Source organism: Prionailurus bengalensis, chromosome D2, assembly GCF_016509475.1.
Source record: "Prionailurus bengalensis isolate Pbe53 chromosome D2, Fcat_Pben_1.1_paternal_pri, whole genome shotgun sequence".
In the NCBI taxonomy this organism is placed as follows: domain Eukaryota; kingdom Metazoa; phylum Chordata; class Mammalia; order Carnivora; family Felidae; genus Prionailurus; species Prionailurus bengalensis.
The window spans coordinates 12,619,839-12,641,076 of NC_057351.1; the positions used below are offsets into that span (position 1 = coordinate 12,619,839).

A 21,238-nucleotide genomic window follows, 5' to 3' on the forward strand; every position below is an offset into this window, starting at 1 on the left:
ATATATGATATAATGGGCACTATGGAACATTACCTAAAAGTGTTCCCACAGATGTAAATTTTGTATGTAGTTTTTTATATTATGTAGTGTTTTTTTTCCTGATGAACTAAAAGTAATACACTCTTAGGATGAGCAGGTTTCCTATTTTTTAGATCTCACGCTCATTTGAAACTGTTTCTACCATCTCTTCTGCAAGTATAAAGTTAGAAATAAAAGCTATTCAAACCCTATCTCCTGCTATGAACCCAGGGCTGAGAAAAACCTTCTCCCGCCACATGGACTAGAGGAGAAATTCTCACAACGGAAATAGCGCTCTCTTGGGCTATTTCGTAGAATTTGGCGGAAGCGGGGAAAGCTCAGACTACTTTTTCTGAAACTAAAATCTTTCCTCTCCCAGTATGCTTTAACAAATGAAGAAAGAACACCCTCCCTCAACATCATATTGTCAAATTGACTCTAAAACTCCCCTGCCCTTGACTTAATGGCCTGCTTAGCAACTGGCTTTATATGGGTGAGGAAAGCCCTCATTTATACTTCTTGCCTATTTCCATGGTGTAAATTCTCCTTTATTGGCCGCTTTCCGGCTACCCACTTCGTGTTGCTCAACCATGGAGCTCAGAAGAGAACCATTCTCAGCACGCAGATGCAATAGATTTCAATAACTTCCAGAACATGTAGGCGATCGTAAAATAAATCAACGTGATGAGTTTCAAGTATTTGTTGCCTTTGTTTTTTTAATGTAATTTATTTAATTATAAGTTTACGTAATTTAATGGCCTACAATGGCTGTGTTTAATAACTGGCTTGCAAAATTGCTAACATTTAACAACTGGTTCCCATGAGCTGGTGCTAGCAAGGTCCTGTATACCCTTGCCTTTCCTGGAAGCCCCCGGCAGACAGATTGAATACACATCTTATTTCTGCAGGGCTTTCTGGATCCTCATCCCCCCGTCCCACCCCAGCATCTTGCTCAGTGTTCCCCACTGAGGAACGTCTGTCCCCTCCTTCCGCTGCAGAAGCTGGTCATTTCGCGTAGTTTCTGATAGGAGCCCTTCCGATCACAGACACATAAGAACAGTAAACATGGTGCCGAGAGGAGAGATTAGGGTTATTCTGCTGTGTTTTTTAATTATAAGAGGCCTTTAGATTCTGAATCTCATTTGCATCTCACTGTACCTTTGGAACATAAAAAGGTAAACTGAGGCCTGTCGAAGATTCCATGGCTGATAGGCTTGGGAGTTCTGATCATCCAAGTCTGTACTGTGTTCACTCATAACACTTCTGACACCAAATAGCTGGGATTTCCGCACCCCCCCGCCCCCAAGCAATACTCTAACTCTCTGGACATCCACTTGGTGTCCTACAATTCAGTTCAGTTCTGACACTAACAGCCCAGGGTGAGCACGGACCCCACTGGTTAAGGGCTCAGTCCCGCAAGACCGGCCCCACTGCAGATGCCAGTCACACTTTCCAGGTTGCCACTTGTACTTCTGATCAACCAGCTCTATAAATTGGGGGTTTCTGTGACCCCACCCCCACCCCCACCCCGCTCAGGTTGGATAATTTGCTAGAATGGCTCAGACTCAGAGAAGCACTTCCTTACTATCACCAGTTCATTTTTAAACGTTCTTTTTTAAAGTTTATTTATTTATTTCAAGAGAGAGAGGGAGTGAGAGTGTGGTAAGGGCAGAGAGAGGGTGGGGGAGAGAGAGAGAGAGAGAGAGAGAGAGAGAGAGAGAGAGAGAGAGAGAATGAATCCCAAGCAGGCTCCGCACTGTCAGAGCAGAGCCCAATGCAGGGCTCGAACTCACAAACCCTTAAGATCATGACGTGAGCCGAAACCGAGTTGGACACATAACCGACTGAGGCACCCAGGCACCCCACCAGTTTATTTTAAAGGATACAAGTCGGGAACAGCCCGGATAGAAGAAATGTATAGGGCAAGGTGTGGGAGGGAGAGGAGGCTTGAACCCTCCATGCTATCCCTGGGCACACCACCCACCAACGCAAAAGCTCTCCCAACCTCATCGTTTAGGGTTTTTTTTTTTTACATAAGCATGATGGATTAACTCATCGGCCTTGATGATTAACCCAGTCTCCAACCCCCTCCCCTCTCTGGAAGTCAGGGCGTGGGGCTGAAAGTTCCAACCTTCCAACCTTGCCCTGGTCTTTCTACTGCCCCGCCCCCGTCCTGAAGCTCCCCAGGGTTGCAGCCACCACTCGTTCATTGGCAGAGAAAAGCCCATCTCGTCACTCCAGAGACTACAAGGATTTTAGGAGCACCGTGGCAGAACCAGAGGTTTCAGGCTGAAGCCAGACCCCCAGGGCTCCTTCTGCTTGGTTAGTGGGGGCGGTTTGCGGTTGCTGGCCTGTTTTTAAGAAGCCCATCCTTCTCCTCTAGGAGCAGTAACTCCGGGCAGCAGGGCGTCTGGGTGTTTGAGATTGGGAGCCCAGCCACGGCCAGTGGTGTAGTGCCCTCTGACGTGAGCCTCGGACTGGACGACGGAGCAGAATATGATGATGAAGATTACGACTCGGTGACACATCTGGGCCTAGAGGACGTGGGCACAACATCCTTCCCCTATGAGGCTCCGAGAAGCGGAGACCCCAGCATGCACAGCGTGCCCTGGGTCCTCTCCCCCCGCCGCCTGCCCACCGAGAGGCCCCCGGGACCTCCCGGACCTCCTACGGAGAGGACCAGATCTTTCCAGCTGCCGGGGGAGAGGTTTCACCAGCAGCACCCACAGGTCATAGACGTGGATGAAGTTGAGGAAACAGGAGTGGGTAAGGCCTTTGAGGTTGCAGCTGGTATGTTCCTGGACACTTGGGCTTCCAGACAGGAGTCCTGCTGGGGGGATGTCAGTTGTGTGTCTCACATGGTGGTTTGTGAGGACGTGAGCTGGGGAAGTAGAGGCAGACCCCGTTCTCAGCCATAGAGCTTCGGTGGATGGGCCTGATGGCTTCAAAGACTCCAAGCCATCTTTTGGGATTAGGACTGCTGAGCGGGTGCTCTTTCAAGTTTCCTCTTACTCGTTTCTGTCGTTTTAAAGAGAAAAGTGCTTTGGAATTATTTTGCAAGTCTGATTTTCTTATTGGTGACTTCTGGGATCAGAAATGTATTCACCCACCTGAAAAAACATTTTCGAAGTTTCTTTGGCTATTTACGCAGTTTATCTTTGACGTTTATTTCCTCTTGGTTTTGGAAGGAGAATGGTTGATTATTTTTCCTCCCCGGTCCTGTCAGCTTCAGAGTTGGTCTGTGAAGATTTAAAAATGCAACACAAACAGAGCCCTCTTTTAAAGATAGTTTTATTTATTTATTTATTTTTTCAACGTTTATTTATTTTTGGGACAGAGAGAGACAGAGCATGAACGGGGGAGGGGCAGAGAGAGAGGGAGACACAGAATCGGAAACAGGCTCCGGGCTCTGAGCCATCAGCCCAGAGCCTGACGCGGGGCTCGAACTCACGGACCGCGAGATCGTGACCTGGCTGAAGTCGGACGCTTAACCGACTGTGCCACCCAGGCGCCCCTAAAGATAGTTTTAAAATACAGTCTCTTCTAGTCAACCACATTCTGTCAGATTTTTGCTGCATTCTAAGGGAAAACCATTTGGGCTCCAGCGTGCTTTGATTTGACTTATAAAAGATGTTCAAATTAAACTGTATTTACTATGTTTCGCTCTTCAGGCTGACGCATAATCCATTAACATTCATATAAATGAGATGGCCCAAGCCTTTAAATGTTGTTTACTGCAACTCTTTCCTGCTTCTACTACGAAGTTTTAAGGTCCCCGGGAAAATCTACTCCGTTGCACATGATTCACTCTGTTTTATTTCTCCTTCTGATTTATTTCACCCAGGTCCTTATACGTGTTTGTTCTTTTCGAATATCCCAAAGCATGGACAAGATCTGGTGGGCAGGAGAAGAGTGCTTACTTTTTAGCCACAGAAATGGGGAAATTACCCCTTACTGGCATGATGAGGACATGGGCTCATGTCTCAGGGCTCCCCTATACACGCTGTGCCCTGGATTTCTTGGGGTGATGCTAACAGCCAGCATATGGCACTCCGTGCTTACAGCTGGTTCCAGACTGATTTCCCCGAGACATGTAGGGTGTGTTTACTCGTAGAACTTGTTCCAGACTGATCCCCCCAGACATGTGGGGTGTATTTACTTGTAGGTGTTTAGTCTGGAATCTTATTCTGCTTTTCCCTGTCTAGGTGTCTCTGACATAACATTTGTGAAGCTTTCATCATACCTAGCACCAACAACTTATGGTGGTTTATTACTTGGTACTGGTAAAAGCCTAGACTTGAACCCCAAATGTGTCCAGAACAGATGTTTCCTGTCCCTCCAATCCCACTGTTTTTATTAGAAAGGTCAGTCTCCTGTAGCCAGCAGTACATTCCCGGTGTTCTTTGAAAAGTCACCCACAGATACACAGGCCATAAGGGACCCACTGGGAGCTGGGCCCACAGCTAGAGCTGAAGTAATTAGTCACGTCTTGTGTGTTCAGCTCAGGGCCCGAATGTTCCCAGCTCCAAACGCCACCCTTATACACACTGGAAATTCCCTTCGGAGGGTGTAGACTAATCAAATCCACCACTAAAGGTTAAACTTTAATCTTCCCTCGTAACAGTCACTTATAAATTGGATCATTATCCCCTCTGAAAGTCCATCCCTCTTGTGCTTTTGAAGTTCATTGCAAATTAATTTGCTCTGGATTATTAAATTTAATGAGCTAGTTCATAGCTCTAATAAAATGAACCTGGGACGTAGGAATTTGAAATAGAAATTCTTTTTGTTTCTTGGGTCAAAGGCCTTTGGACCAAGAATGACTAAAGAATTACTTCGAGGGGCGCCTGGGTGGCGCAGTCGGTTAAGCGTCCGACTTCAGCCAGGTCACGATCTCGCGGTCCGTGAGTTCAAGCCCCGCGTCGGGCTCTGGGCTGATGGCTCAGAGCCTGGAGCCTGTTTCCGATTCTGTGTCTCCCTCTCTCTCTGCCCCTCCCCCGTTCATGCTCTGTCTCTCTCTGTCCCAAAAATAAATAAATGTTGAAAAAAAAATTAAAAAAAAAAATGAATTACTTCGAATCAGCTTTTGAGTATAAGGGCTTCTGAGTTTTCCCCTGGGGAGAAGAAAGAGGCAACAAAGTTTTAAAATATTTTAGGTCATTAAAATGACACATTTTATGAGATAGATCTATATGTGTAATTTTCTTTTACCACAATAAAGAACAGTAAAAAAAAAAAAATTTAGGGGCACCTGAGTGGCTCAGTCGGTTCATCATCTGACTCTTGGTTTCAGATCAGGTCATCACCTCGAGTGTTGTGAGTTCAAGCCCCACATCAGGCTCCTAACTGACAGTGCAGGACTTGCTTGGGATTCTCTCCCCCTCTCTCTCTCTCTCTCTCTGCCCCTCCCCCACTCACCCTCTGTCTCTCTCGAAAATGAATAAATAAACTTAAAAAAATTTATGGTCTCAGGGGCACCTGAGTGGCTCAGTTGGTTAAGCGTTGGACTTCAGCTCAGGTCATGATCTCACAGCTCATGGGTTCGAGCCCCTCATTGGGCTGTGCTGACAGCTCAGAGCCTGGAGCCTGCTTCGGATTCTGTCTCCGTTTCTCTCTGCCTCTCCCCACTCACGCTCTTGTCTCTCCCTCAAATATAAATAAAAATTAAAAAAAAAAAAAGTACGATCTGCCCCAAAATGTCAAGCCCATGTGGCTACATTACCTGGATCCCATATTAAGATTGTATTTGGTGGTAGTAGCCTAATGTCAATACAGTGATAATATTGATTGCATGACCCAGTACGTAGGATTATAGCATTTTATAATAATTCACCCTTGCGATGTCTCAAACCCCGTTTAGACCCATTTGCCTTGGTGGTTTGCGTACTGCAGCCACCATACTACGTAAGAAGCTACAGGTGTGAGCACTGTCCTGGAATCCCCCCAGCAGACGGGAAGGGCTTGGGGGCTCACAGTGTCATTAACCCAGCCTGGTCCACCGCCATGCACACGCTAACCGGTGTGCCGTGTTTTCCCTAAACAGTATTCAGCTACAACACGGATTCCCGCCAGACGTGTGCCAACAACAGACACCAGTGCTCTGTGCACGCGGAATGCAGGGACTTCGCCACGGGCTTCTGCTGCAGCTGCGTTGCTGGCTACACTGGGAACGGTCGACAGTGTGTCGCAGAAGGTACTCGGCTTTTGTGTGTTCGATTTGTGCGGGAGGAAGGAGGGAGTGGAGTTTCTGTTTTGGTGCTTGTTTTGAAAGGTTGGCTTTTACCCAGATCTCTAAAGGTGGGTAGTCTTTTTAGTAGGGCAATCATATTTAAGATCTCGTTCCCATTCTTTGTCATCCTCTCCTAAAGGGTGTTTCTCGGGGAATGCCTGTTTTTCTAGCACGGTGAGGTCTCTTTCTTTCCTGCGCTGTTTTTTCCTCCATCTTTGAAATGAGCCCATCTTCACAACGGCCCCTAGTGTTGGACAAAGGCTGAAGTTTTGAAATAATGCGGCCTGGATGGACCTGGCATCGTTAATGCCTCTCGTATCCCTCACTTTCTTTCCAACCTCCCGTGTGGCGCTGCTCAAAGATCTGACTGGCCTAATGGTTGTTAAGCCCCAGCTGGGCCAACGTGGGCGGCTGTAGACCAGAGTTTGTAGTGGGGAAAAGTCTAGTCCAGTCACCCTTCCCCTTGGGTTGTCCTTCCCCCATGCCTCTAAAATCACAGCACGATGATGGCAGAGCATAAGGGGCACACCAATTAATTCTGGGCTCCAGACCCATGGGGGGCTGACTCCAAAATGGATTCAGCTGTGGGCGGACATCAGCTCTGAGCTCTGTACCCAAGAGGACCAGCCAGTCTTGATGTTCTCAGGTGAAAAGAATCTTCTCGGTGAAGGTCTAGGGGATCAGACAGTGAGGCCTCCAGGAGGTTAGGGCCATAAAATTAAAACCAGCAAAAACCCTACCATACTGAACATTTGTCCCCTTCAGACACCAAGTCACCTCACTTGTCACCGGCCATTTTCCTTGTGTTTCACCAGGAACCTCAACTGCTTTGCAGATTTGATTAAATAAAACTCAGTTGCAGAAATGGTTTCTGTTTTTCGCATCCCCAGCCATAGCTGTGGTAAAATCAGTTAATTTGCTAAAAACGTTTCTTTTTCTTCTGGGTCACAATGAGATAAAGTGAGTTTTGTTAAATACTATCTGAAGCAATGAAAGAAAATTATGTGTACTTTTCATGTTAATTTAGGGGGATGTTTTGAACTTCTGTAAATGTAAATCCCACCCCACCCCCCAGGTATGGTGTGCCTTTGCTTCTTTGTTTGAGGCTTGGCTTTTATGCTTCTCTCACCCTGAGACAAGCTTCTAGAATCGACACTGAAAACTTTTTCTTAAAGAGCAGCCTCCTTAGCTCTTTCTATGCCAAATATCAGAGCTGGAAATGCTGAGCAGTTTGTGCTTGTTTTGCAAGCTCAGATATAACAAACTGTTCAGCTACATATTTTGATATTCTATACACGCCCCATAATAGTTCTGTGGTTTAAATATTTGTTGGATTCTTGCTACTTTGGAAACATTTTTCTGGCTCAAGGTTTGGTGGAAAAAATTTGTTTGGTTTCCTTAACTTGGCTTTCCTGCCTGTTTCTGTAATTGTTTAGGGGATGCATTTTTTTCATATTAGTCGTCCCAACTTAATAGCATTCCCCAGTGCAGTGACACAATTTGTGTGCGTAGTTATTGTGTGTGTATGCTTTGGCTTGTCAGTGACCCTTGGGCATCCCGAACATAGTGAAAGGTCTTCTGAACATGGGGATGACGGTCAGGTACAAGCCGCTCTGTCTAGTGTGACTCAACAGATTTCATTAAGAACTTAAATATGTGCAGAAAACTCTGCAGAGACCAAGTGAAGGAGCTGGGTAGGAAAGTCCTGTCCCTATACTCTAGGAAGAGAAACAAGATATGTGCCGTCAGTAACTGATAGAATTTAATTCTTTCTTTTTAAAATGTTTATTTATTTTGAGATTGGAAGAGAGAGAGAAAGCAAGCCGAGGGACAGAGAGAGAGAGAGATGGAGGGAGAGAATCCCAAGCAGGACCCGTGCTGTCGGCACAGAGCCTGACACGGGGCTCGAACTCACAAACTGTGAGATCATGACCTGAGCCGAAATCAAGAGTCAGACGCTCAACTGACTGAGCCACCCAGGTGCCCCAAGATGTTGGAATATCTAACTTGCTTTATAGGTACAGGTCCCATCAACCATGTTACTCTTTGTTAAAAGGCTGGCTTCTTTGTTTCTTGCTCAGGTTCCCCTCAGCGAGTTAACGGCAAGGTGAAAGGAAGGATTTTGGTGGGGAACAGCCCGGTGCCCATTGTCTTCGAGAACACCGACCTCCACTCTTACGTGGTGATGAACCACGGGCGCTCGTACACAGCCATCAGCACCATTCCCGAGACCGTTGGCTATTCTCTGCTTCCTCTGGCCCCTGTTGGAGGCATCATTGGATGGATGTTTGCGGTGGAACAAGAGGGATTCAAGAATGGGTTCAGCATCACAGGTAATTTATCTCAGACGTTGAAATTAATGGACCACACGATGGTGCCTGGGGCCCTGGGGGGGGTGGGGGGCTGGGGGGTGAATGCAAAGGGAACTTCCTGTCTGCAAAAACGTACTGATGAACATTTTGTGGCTCCAGAAATAAGATTTTGAGGCAAAATCATCAATATTTTCATTATTGTGTACTAACTAAAGCTATCTAGAATTGCTTTGTGATCAGGGAGTGATTTCATGTGGGGCGGGATTTAGAAGTCTCCAGCAGAGCAAGTGATGTCATTTTATACATCCTCACACCCCAAAGTGTGGGGCTCACAGTTTCCGTCATTCTGGTTATCAAGCCTGCCTCCAGATTCCCAACCAATCTGAACTGATAGTTGACGTTTCTTTAGTATCTGCTTGGAGAAAAGGAACCCGTCATTTCTAGCTGGTAAATTAAGCCTGATAAACATAATCCTCCTGCGTCTTAGAAAACCTGACTTTCCTTGAAGCTTCTTAGAGGCTGTGCCAGGGAAAGTTCAGTCTTTATTGGACACAGGGGCGTATGGTTGGGAGAAAGGTTTCCGTAGAGTAGTCGTGGTCTCTTTTGAGGCCAGCAGCCCTGTTCGTGCTAGAGGCCCTTTTCTGGAACAGCTTGGGTGCAGGAGACTCTGTTCTTCTTCTCCGGCCACTTCCGGGACCTGAAGCCCGTTGTTCTGGGTCACAGGTACCTAGCCGCTGCCTCCGTTTTCTCCACCACTGCCTCCCCTCGCTGGAGCCTCAGCCATGGCTTTGTTGTGGAAACACCCCAAAAGCAGGGTCTCTGGGCTTTACAAGGGTAACCCTCCAAAAGTGATGGAGTGTAAATACATGCTGAAATGTGGCCATTTTCAGAAAGGAGAGGATATATATTTGGAAAAGGGTGGACCTACCCATAAGATATCTAATGTTTGGCCTAATATTTCTTCTCTCTGCCTCTCAGGCATATATATCCTGAGTATTATAACCTCATTCATGTTCTCATGCAGACATGCTCTTTCCTTGGCAGACAGAGTTGAGCTTTGCAGTCAGACCCGCAGACGCTGCTCCTTCCCTGCACAGCGTTTCATGCTGGTGTTGCTTTATATGGGGGTTAATTAAAATGGTGATATTTTGAATTTTTTTTAATGCCTATTTATTTTTGAGAGAGAGACTGATATGGGTGGGGGAGGGGCAGAGAGCGAGGGAGACATAGAATTTGAGGCAGACTCCAGGCTCTGAGCTGTCGGCGCAGAGCCCAATGAGGGGCTCGAACCCACCAACTGGAAGATCATGAGCCGACGTCGGACACTTAACCGACTGAGCCACTCGGGCGTCCCATCATTCTTTTGACTTTAAAAAAAAAAAAAAAAATGTAAGGAGCATTCTTGGCCCAAGGGCTGCCTGCCAGAGTTAGCCCTGGGGTCATCGTTTGCCAGCACCCCTGCTGTAATGGGAGTGTGCAAATGTGGAAAAGGGAAGAAGCCGGAAGAGGGGGCAGGTATTTTTGTTGCCTGTCTGGGGCTACTGCCCTGCACAGACCAAGGAGGTTTCCTGAGCCAACACCTGTTATAAGTGCTCCTCAGGTGGCTTCCGGTAGTGGCCAGGGTTTGCCCTAAGCCACTCCCCCTTCCTGACCACCATTTAGCTGTTACGCTAATCATCATTGTAACTGGCATCTGGGAACGCTTGACGTTTGGCAAAGCACTTTTTAAAAACATTTTTTTAAATGTTTATTTAGAGAGAGAGAGAGAGAGTGTGTGTATGTGTGTGTGTGTGTGTGTGTGTGTGTGTGACAGAGAGAGAGAAAGAGAGAGAATGGGGGAGGGAGAGAGGGAAGACAAGAATCCCAAACAGGCTCTGTGCTGTCAGCATGGAGCCCTAGGTGCGGCTGGAGGTGCGGCTCGATCCTCAAGTCGTGAGATCGTGACCTGAGCCGAAATCCAGAGTTGGACGCTTGATCGACCGAGCCACCCAGGTGCCCTTGGCAAAGCAGTTTGTAACATCCTTTACCTCTTCTGGTGTCCACAAGGCAGAATGGATCACTCCTTTATCACCAAGAAATGGAGGCTCAGCAGGGTTAGGGGACATGTGCTGGTTTACCCAGTAGGTAGCTAGCACTGCTGGTCCTCTGTTCTTCAGCACCATTCCTGAGCCAGCCCATCTCAGATGCAGGGGTGGGGCTGGGAAGGAGTGTCTCTCCAATGCGCATCGCTCAGTGGGGCCGCATGGACATCCCCGCTCTGTCCTCCGTGTCGCCAGCTCCGTTTCTAGCAATCAGACTAAAGCACCTGTAGAGGAGGTTCTGGCCTCCTTCCCTCGAAGCACTGTGAGCCTAGGGCTGACAGGAGGGGGCTTCCCAGACGGCAAGGTGACAGACTGCCCTTGCTTTCCAGGAGGCGAGTTCACCCGCCAGGCCGAGGTGACTTTCGTGGGGTACCCGGGCAAGCTGGTCATCAAGCAGCGGTTCAGCGGCATCGACGAGCACGGACACCTGACCATCACCACGGAGCTGGAGGGCCGCGTGCCGCAGATCCCCTTCGGCTCCTCGGTTCACATCGAGCCCTACACAGAGCTCTACCACTACTCCCCCGGGGGTGAGCAGCCAGGGCCGTGGGGGAGGGGGGTGGGGGGCAGTCCCGGCCTCCGGCCCGCCCACCGCTGCAGCCCCAGCACTGTCTCCTGGGCTTCGGAGCAGGAAATAGATGGGTGCTAGCTTATTAAAATCACCTTTTCCCCTAATTACAGGCATAGTACACACTTGTAGAAAATTCGTGCAAAAAAGAAAATAAGCATAATGGTAAAACCATGCCATTATTATTAGATTTAAATGTATTTGTTTTCTTTCAGCCTTTTCCCCATATATGTGTGTGTGTGTGTATATATATACATATGTATATATTTATATATAAAATACCCCAACATATATATGTAATATCTCAACATAGATCTCATAAGTCTCCGGGGATATAACATACAGCATGGATATTATATCTGTATGTACTGTATGTATATACGTACATATGTATGTCTCTATATTTTAACCTGTTTTAAATAATTTCAAATTTACAAAAAAAGTTGAAAACAACACAGTTTACATTTGCCATTTATGCACCTTCACCAATTGTTAACATTTTGCTACCTTTACTTTACCATTCCATTGCGCATGTGTGTGTGTATATATATATGTATATATATATACGCGTGTATATATATATGGACGCGTATATATGTACATATATATATGTACATATATACGCGTCCATATATATATACACGCGTATATATATATATGCACGTGTATATATATCGCAAATTATACATATTTTTTGAGAATAAGTTGTAGTTGTTGTGATCTTCCGTCCCCTAAATAAGTCACCTATTTTTCCTAAGAACAAGAACATTCTCTTACGTGGCTACAGTACAATGATCACACAGTCAGGAAATTTAACGTTGATGCGTTTCTATTACACATTCTGCAGTTGGGTATATAGTTGTTATTTAAGTAAAATTGCAATTATATCACATTATCATATCTTCATTTTCAGTGGGCTTTGAAAGCATTGCTTAGTGAGTCTACTTTTATACGGCTATTACTTTAAACCATTCTATTTTCTTTTTTTTTTAATGTTTATGTATTTTGAGAGCAAGCGTGTGTGTGCACACACACACTAGCACAATGGGGGAGGAGCAGAGAGAGAGGGAGTGAGAGAGAAGCCCAAGCAGGCTCCATGCTGTCAGTGCAGAGCTCAGTGCTGGGCTTGATCTCATGAACCGTGAGCTCATGACCTGAGCTGAAATCAAGAGCTGAACGCCACCCAGGTGCCCCTAAACCATTGTATTTTCTGAAGTTTAAGCTATTTCCAATTTTCCCATCTTGTAACGAGTTGAAATGACCATCTCCATCAGAAATCTTGACCAAATTTCTGATTCTTCTCTAAGATTCAATTCCTAGAAATAGAACTGCTGAGCCAAACAACAGGAACTTTTAGAAGGCTCTTATAAAATTGCCATCCACAAAGGTTGTGCTAATGACCAAGGCTTTGTGGCTTGATTGGGCTCTCCCGGGGATGACAAGAGCTGGGGAACAGGACCCCAGTCTGTGGTCAGCCTGCAACCAGATGGTGTTTCTGGCAGCACAAGCACATGGGAGCTGGACAGGAGGCAGCTTACACTGATCTTTTATTTATCTTCTGGCTTTTGTTATGAACTACATCAGAGCACACAAATATAAAGAGCCTTTTATTCTTTTTTTTTCTTAAATAGGAAGTTGAGAGTTTCATCATATGGGTGAAAAGGAGGCTCTTCTGAGTGGGGAGGGCTGTCTCTCTTCTCTGTTGAGGTTGGCTCACAGCACTTTAGTAATTTTTCAAAAACTGGTTATTGAAACCCATTTAGTGCCTCATTTTTTATATGGGAGAACTGCTTAATCTAGGGTCACACATAGCAGCCCCTATTTATTGAATCCTAAGTAAGATAACTTGCGTGAAGCAGTTAGCGCTCTGCTGGTCACGCGGTCAATGCTCCGTAGATGGTAGTTTATCTTAATAGTGGTGGCCCGCTTGAGACCAGAAATTTTACGTGCATTATGTCATTCGCGCCCCAACCCATGTTGTAGAAGAAACCGAGGCTAGAGTCGTAACCGGCCTGTGATCACACACCTTGTGAGTGGTAGTGCAAGGTGTAAGTTCAGATGTATCTGCTTCCCCGCGTGTGCTCTTCCCACCAGACCTTACTCTCTGGGGCGGTTCCGGGTGACTTCAGAACTTCTAAAGAGCACATGATGAGAAAAAGGAATACATATTACTGATGCAGACAATCCCATTAATAGTATGGGAATCTAGGTAGCAGAGCGAGTCCCAACACGGAAATACATGGCCTTCTGCAACCTGCTGCATCTGATCTCTCATCTGGGCAGGCAATACTGCCAGTAGTTTTAAAGCCCTTGACTAAGCCTCTTGCCTCCTTTGTCTCCCTGCCTTGTCTCCCTTCTTCCCACTGCACCGTACCGCATCCCAGTGATCACATCCTCCTCCACCCGGGAGTACACCGTGATGGAGCCTGAGCAAGGTGGCGCTGCCCCTTCCACCATCTACACTTACCAGTGGCGCCAGACCATCACCTTCCAGGAGTGCGCCCACGACACCTCCCGGCCGGCCCTGCCCAACACCCAGCAGCTCTCAGTGGACAGTGTGTTCGTCCTGTACAACCAGGAGGAGAGCATCTTGCGCTATGCGCTCAGCAACTCCATCGGTCCCGTGAAGGGTAGGAATGGCAGCTCGGATTGGGCGTCGCGTGTCTGCCCGCACATCTATCTCCGCTCTTTTGCGCGTTACTTCTCACGTTTTACTCTCAGTGAGAAGACGAAAATATGCTAAAATATGGCCTGACAGACGAAATAATCTCATCACCTGTGATTCTCAGCTTAGGCGTCTCTGTTCTGCTAACCTAAAGCCTCTTCATTGTTCTGTTTGGGGTGAAGAATGCTAACCCGTTGAGTTACCCCACAGAGCGGACCATCCAAAAGGCTACGGCTGGCTTCAGCAGGGCATTTAGAGCACTCTCATGCTCAGCCTTGAATGGAATGTGTGCTCAGAGCCTGAGGAAATCTGAATAAAGTCTGATGAAAGTCAGGCACAGCGCCTATGACACTCTTTGCCTGTGACAGCACATTGCTGGGGCTGAGGTCGGGTCTGTGCATGCTTCTGGCTGCGTGGAAGGAGCTGGCATTTGGAGAGCGAGCATGACGTCTCGGCGTCAGACTTCACATTATCCGAATCTCCAAGCCCCAGGGGTTCCATATCTTTGGGGTTGGGTATTAAGGTCTTTCTCTTTGTCGGTTATTTTTGGTGGGGTCCCCCCACACCCGGGTCATTTCTCCAGCTGACCACGTTTGTCCTTCCGTAGCCTCACAAAGGACAAGGAGGGCTGGTGTCTTTCTCCATCCTTTGACAACTGTAGCTCTAGGCATCGGGGTTGGCGCATTTTTTCTTAAAAATGTGAATGTTTTAGGCTTTGCCAGCTATGCAGCGTCTGTCACAGGATCTCATTTCTGTCATTCGAGCGCAAAAGCAGCCATTGACCGTTCACAAGTGAATGCATGCAGCTGGTTTCCAATAAAACTTTATTTACAAAAGCAGGGGTGGATCTGGAGGGATGTAGTTTGCCGATGCTGCCCCCTGGTGACACAGGAGTCTGGTTTCTTGTTCCAGGACCCACTGCTGTTCTCCTGGTCATCAGCTGTGCCTTCCTTTCTGTGGAAGGAGGAAAACCGGCAGGCGTTTCTGAATACTCACTTGGCTTTAATGTCTCTCCTTCACAGACGGCTCCCCCGATGCCCTTCAGAATCCTTGCTACATCGGCACTCATGGGTGCGACACCAACGCAGCCTGTCGCCCCGGCCCCGGGGTTCAGTTCGCCTGCGAGTGTTCCATCGGCTTCCGAGGGGACGGGAGGACCTGCTCCGGTACAGCCGTCCATTCTGACTTGTGGGGGGGCTGGGAAGCGAGCTGGGAGGGGGTATCCAGATCCTGCAAACTGGAGGGCTGGGTGTGGCGAGGGAGCGTGGGTGCGGGAGACGCCGGTGGGCCTGCCGAGCCTGGTTAAGCCCCACACCCTGGGTTTCCCGTGGTCACGTTAGGGGGACCGCCCCTTTCTTCCATCTGGTCCAGTGCACAGACTCCCAGCAGCAGAGTAGAATTTAGAAAGCCGCACGGCACACAGGTTTAAAGGGAAGCTGAAGTCAGCGCTGTTTCTAACATTAATAATGTAACGGTCCCTGTAAGGAACCCAGGCACTGCTGGTGTCCAGTGTCCCGCAAACCCCATCTCATTTCTTCCAGCAGCTCTAGAGATCCATTCTTTCGCTTCTGCCTTTTAAATTTTAAAAAATATTTATTTATTTTTGAGAGAGAGAGGGAGACACAGAATCTGAAACGGGCTCCAGTCTCTGAGCTGTCAGCACAGAGCCCAGTGCGGGGCTCGAACTTACGGACCGCGAGATCACGACCTGAGCGCAAGTCGGACGCTCAACCGACTGAGCCACCCGGGCGCCCCTCATTATAATTTAATTTTTAAAAAAAAAAATTTTTTTTTAACATTTATTTATTTTTGAGACAGAGAGAGACAGAGCATGAACTGGGGAGGGTCAGAGAAAGAGGGAGACACAGAATCTGAAACAGGCTCCAGGCTCTGAGCTGTCAGCACAGAGCCCGACGCGGGGCTCGAACTCACGGACCGCGAGATCATGACCTGAGCTGAAGTCGGCCGCTTAACCGACTGAGCCACCCGGGCGCCCCTCATTATAATTTAATTTTTAATACATGCACGTAGACAGCTGGATCCTGATACGTTCGTGACTAAATCGCGGTCCAGTAACAAGGGCCAGTTGGTGGATTCCTGACTCAGTGAAGAGTCCATACGGCAGAGGCAGCTAGTGCCAGGAAGTCAGGTGCTTCAACCAGAGCTCCCGACATCTGTGACACAGGGCTCACTGGTGACCCTAAGGAATGCTAGAAGTAGATCCCCCTAGCGCAGGAGCAGCATACACAAGTGTGTTTGGCCAGAAAGATGAGCAGCCCCCTTGAATGACTCGGGCGTAAGAATCTGGTGAGCCCAGAAGCCCTGAAATTTGGGAACGATGCCTTAGGTCTGGAATCCAACCCTCTGATGAATGGCACGCTTCATGTGCTGATTTAACAGAAAGGGTGGCAGAGTGAACTCTATGTGAGGTCCTCGTGGGGGCATCTGAAATCATGGAGAGCAGGACCTGTGCTTAAAAGAGCAGACTGTATAGTCGTTTAGCCAGCCTGCTGATAGCTTTGTACATGGGATAGAATTCAATCGGAGGCTCACCTTCCTTGGAACATACCACTGGGAAGGGATCTGATCGCCTCAGATCATCAGTTTTCCAATATGTCCCCCAATAGCCCAACAGTTTTGAATGGCTGAATTGGCTCAGGCGAATTTGAAAAAGCATGGTCCTGTGTGTGTATGTGTGTGTGTGTGTGTGTGTGTGTGTGTGTGTGTGTAAGAGAGAGAGGGTGAGAGAGAGCACGAGTGACCAGAGATCTCCCAGGGCTGTGAAGATGGTGATGGACACCATGCAGGGGGTCCCTCATTTCTTTGGGGGAAGCACATACCTCCTTAGTCTTTACATGGCCCTGTGTCTACTTCATATGCCAACAGAATGTTAATAAAACATGGAGATGCCCCAACCCGCTGCTGCTGGGCCATGACATCTGGCTAATTCTTCCACTCTTGGTACCTGAGCTTATTGTAGAAGGAGCACTTAATTCAGTTCACAAGGCACAACCAGCCGTACGTTGCATAATCTATTGCTATCATAGAAAACTCTCTGATGCAGTCACTCAGGAAGACAGGTGGTCATGTGGGGACTTGCTTTTGTTCTGGGGTTAGCCCTTGCTCTGGCAGATTAGCACCATGGAATGTGGGTAGATTCCCAGTCAGGCTGCTTTTTGTTCTGGGTCACTAGAACATGCCTCACAGTGTTAATGCATGGAGACATGAGGCCGTTGATAGGAAATTGCATTAGGCAAATCACTTCATGCATTATTTTGACCTGCAAAATGACTTAGAAGGGAATGATCCTTTGTAATTCAGTTTGGGTGATGTGGATATAATGATAGTTGGCATCCTGAACAAGCCCGGTGTTGGCGAGACACTGCAGAGTGACCCTCGAAGGTAGTTTGGAGAAGATCTCCAGATGAAAACACAAGAGCTCGGGTGCCTGGCAGAATGGCTTCTGTGTGTTTCTCGATTGGGAGTCTGTAGAGATGGTTGTGGATAACCTGTCGTCTCTTGAGCACACACAAGACACTTAAATCAAAGTGAACAAGTCCCCTCCTCAAAGAGCCTGGCCTTTATAAAAGGGACACATTTAGAGTTGTTGGAAAGGCATGAAAAGTAGCCATTCTGAAAAAAACGAAAAAAGGAAGCAGTGATTACAGGAATAGTCCAGCATTTTCCTTTCGGGTTAGAGAATGAGCTGTGTGCGAGGAAATGTCTTCCCAAAGAAGAGTTTGACCAGATAATACAATAAGAAAAATAAACTTTGAACAGCTACTGTGAGATTTTAGGAGGGACAGTTATCACCAATGCACTGTTTCCAATAAAGTAAGAATTAAAGTCCTAGCCTCAATTTACAGAAGGGTGGGGGGAGGGTAGGGGTTCAAATTAGACATTAGGAAGAGTTTCCACACTCTAAGGACTGTGCACTTGTAGTGGGGAAACTGCTAGAGTCTTGCTCTAAAGAAAAAGTGTTACCCTGCTTGGATTATATGTGCAGACTTTTATGGAGGTGTGGGTTGTGCCAGGGGACTGTCCCCTCCATCATCCCGTGAGCCCCGCCCCCATCCTGTTGGCCAGTAGCACCTAGGGCATGAGGGGATTGAGCTCCCTCCTAATCACTTGTGTAGCTTTTTTGAAACTCACAGCTGCCCTGCCATAAACCTTCCGGGGGCGAATGGAACTTGGAAAACTTCCCCTAGCGATTTTGTCCTGTCCCTTTGATTGAAAAGCTTTGCTTCTGTGCCGTTGTGCTTTGGCAATCGCGTTGAAGCCGTGGAGTCCTGCAGTCTGTACAGGGCGTCCAGACATCTGTGCTGGGAGTGTCCTCTGAGGGTTACGCATGGAGACCGTGGAAGCCGGAATGATTTTTTTTTTCTCCTGTGTTGTTGGAGCAGCAGCTGGTGGATAGAGCTGTGGAGGCCACGCTTGCTCAATATCCCCACGCCCGCACCCCAGTCTCATGGAAGAGGCTGCTGGGGGAGGGGGCTTTGTTCCGTGACCTTCCAGCTGTGCCTGGAGCCGTCCTCTTGTGTGAGACCTTGTATCTTAAACGTGTCGCAGGAATGTTCATTGCAGTATATTTTCAAAAAGCTGTTACCGTTTGTTTTGGGGTTTTGCGTGGGTACGGGAATGGTGTGGCAAAGATGCTTATCTTGTTCCACGTCCACTAGGCCAGCGGGGCATTTGTTTTACCAGTGAAGAGACTGACTAGGTGGTGGATGCATGAGGCTTTGTCTCCCAAGTGTGAAAGATTCACCTTAAGGCATTGGGGGGGGGGGGGAGTGGTGGGGGGGCAGTGGAGAAGACTTGTCTGTTCTCAGCCATCATGAAATCTGTCTATGTGTCTGAGTTCTAGAAATGCTGGAAGTAACCGTGTACCCTCTGAGAATGAGGTTGGCATGGGAAAGACCTTGTGTGATTGTGTTTATTTCAACCCATCAGTGGACAGGTAACCAGGGTCATGACAGGTTAGCTCAGTTTCTTGTCCGGGCCAACCAGGCTTCCTGTGGGATTAGCTCTAGATTGGACCCTGATGCCTAGAGGTCATGCGAAGGCCATGTTCCTAGAATTGGCCAAATCCATCCCCATGGCTGGTTGTATAGGTTGAATCCTTAAAAATTAGAATAATAGCTACATTTCTTGAGAATCCTAGGTGCTGCTCCGCCTTACATCCATTTTGTGTCATCCTCAGAAGGACCCCTCAACGGTCTGGACACTTGTCCGCACATCTTTCTGACATGTGTGTACCATTCTGGTGTTGGTGAACTCCAGGCTCAGCAGCTAATCCCAGGACAGGCACGGGAAGCCCACGTTTACAGCAGGAGGACCTTGAGATCTCTCTCGAAAGTTATGCCCAGGAAAAAAACCACTATTTACTAACGCTACTTTTGGAATATAGAACAGTTTGTTTCAAAATTGATCCCTTCACGGGCCAAAATGCTTTCTATTTTATTATACCTGGTGATATTTGAAGAAGTGGTTTTTAAAAGTCTGCCTGTTGAAAAAATTTGTTGTAGATATCGATGAATGTTCAGAACAGCCCTCGGTGTGTGGGAGCCATGCCATCTGCAATAACCACCCTGGAACCTTCCGCTGCGAGTGTGTGGAAGGCTATCAGTTTTCAGAGGAGGGGACGTGTGTGGGTAAGTTCTGTAGATAACTTTCCAAAACGTTTGTTCATACGGCGAAGGTGTTGCCCCAGGTAATTGTCCTGGCTGGGTTGGCGAGTGCTGGCTTCTGTTGTTGAGGGAAGCAGTTTTCAAAGATGAATCAGACTTCATTCCCTACCCCCAGCTACCCAGAGGGTCATACATATAACAAATAAGCAGTGTTATTGTCTATGCTATAGTAATAGTGTCCCCTCACCTTTGATAAGCTTTTTTGCACTACGTTCCTTCTTATAAATTTCCTTTTAATTCTTTTCATTGTTTTAATACCTGTTAAAACAATTACACTTGTTTCTTCATTTGTTTGTTTATTACGTTTAGTTATTTTTGAGAGAGAGAGACAGAGAGGCAGAGAGAGAATCCCAAGCAGGCTCCATACTGACAAGTGCCCAGTGCAGGGCTTGAACTCACGAACTGTGAGATAATGATCTGAGCTGCAGCCAAGAGTCGGACGCTGAACCAGCTGAGCCACCCAGGCATCCCATAATCGGTGGTCTTGAAATTCATATGGAGGGAGCACCTGACAGATGCTTTAGATTGAATTTTTCGTGATTTACCTCTAAAATTCAGGGGCACCTGGGTGGCTCAGTCGGTTCAGCATCTGACTTCAACTCAGGTCATGTTCTCGCAGTTTGTGGATTCGAGCCCTGTGTCGGGCTCTGTGCTGACAGCTCAGAGCCTGGAGCCTGCTTCGGATTCTGTGTCTCCCTCTCTCTCTGCCCCTCCCCCACTCATGCTCTGTCTCCCCCCTCTCTCTCAAAATAAATAAACGTTAAAAAAAATTAATAAATAAAATTCCATTTGGGACCATTCTGTGCATGGCTTTCGAATTTATAAGCCACAAGTAGTAGCCTCGTCAAAGCGAGTGACTTAAAACTATTAATTGGGCTAATAATGCTTTAGGTTGGTGATGATTTTAGTGGTGATGGAGATAGACCAACCACAAAGACCCAGATTGTTTAGATTTCTTCCCTTTTTTTTCCTACTGCTGCACTTTGACCTGTTGGTTCCAAGAATTTTAAGTTCAAAGATTTGTGGCGATTTCCAGGGCTGGAGGGCAGCATGCTGAATGGACCATCTGAACTCAACATTTCTTCCCAACTTAAAACAGATTCTTCTTTTATGGCATCAGTGAACCGTCTCATCGCCCCTTCCTTGCTGTTCACTAAACCCTAGCGTGCTTTCTGTTTGCTCTGTCTTGAAGCTCAGATGAGACTCCAAGGTCCCGGGGCGAGGTGATGTCTCGAGGGCGGGAGGGAACAGGCAGTTCTCAAATTTTGAATGTGACCCAAACATCTGTGGATTTAGAAAAGCCTGTCCCCTTCGCACAGAGTGAAGATTTCAGCTCTGCTGCTAAGGTTACTTCTTTTTCTTGTTCGATAGAGAACAACCATTTCTGTGTATTTGGCTTGACTTCCATGCTTTTTGAGATGAAGGTGATCCAAAGGTTTATTTTCTTTTTTAAAAAAAATGTTTGTTTATGAGAGAGAGAGAGAGAGAGAGAGAGAGAGAGAGAGAGAATCCAAACCAGGCTTCACGCTGTCCATGCAGACAATGCAGGGCTCAAACCCATGAACTGTGAGATCGTGACCTGAGCCGAAATCCAGTCGGACAGTTAACCGACTGAGCCACCCAGGCGCCCCTCCAAGGTTTACTTCTCATGACAGCACCGTTTACATTACATTTGGGC

General features: G+C 47.3%; 1 protein-coding gene across 1 annotated transcript in view; it reads left to right on the forward strand.

The window, feature by feature from the left end:
• NID1 (nidogen 1) overlaps positions 1-21,238 on the forward strand; it is an 85,493-nt gene that overhangs the window by 31,402 nt on the left and 32,853 nt on the right. The window contains exons 4-10 of the mRNA XM_043596250.1: positions 2,402-2,784; positions 6,062-6,211; positions 8,329-8,580; positions 10,970-11,170; positions 13,593-13,838; positions 14,896-15,039; positions 19,399-19,524. Coding sequence (XP_043452185.1) covers positions 2,402-2,784; positions 6,062-6,211; positions 8,329-8,580; positions 10,970-11,170; positions 13,593-13,838; positions 14,896-15,039; positions 19,399-19,524 — 1,502 coding nt within the window. The remainder of the gene's footprint in view (positions 1-2,401; positions 2,785-6,061; positions 6,212-8,328; positions 8,581-10,969; positions 11,171-13,592; positions 13,839-14,895; positions 15,040-19,398; positions 19,525-21,238) is intronic.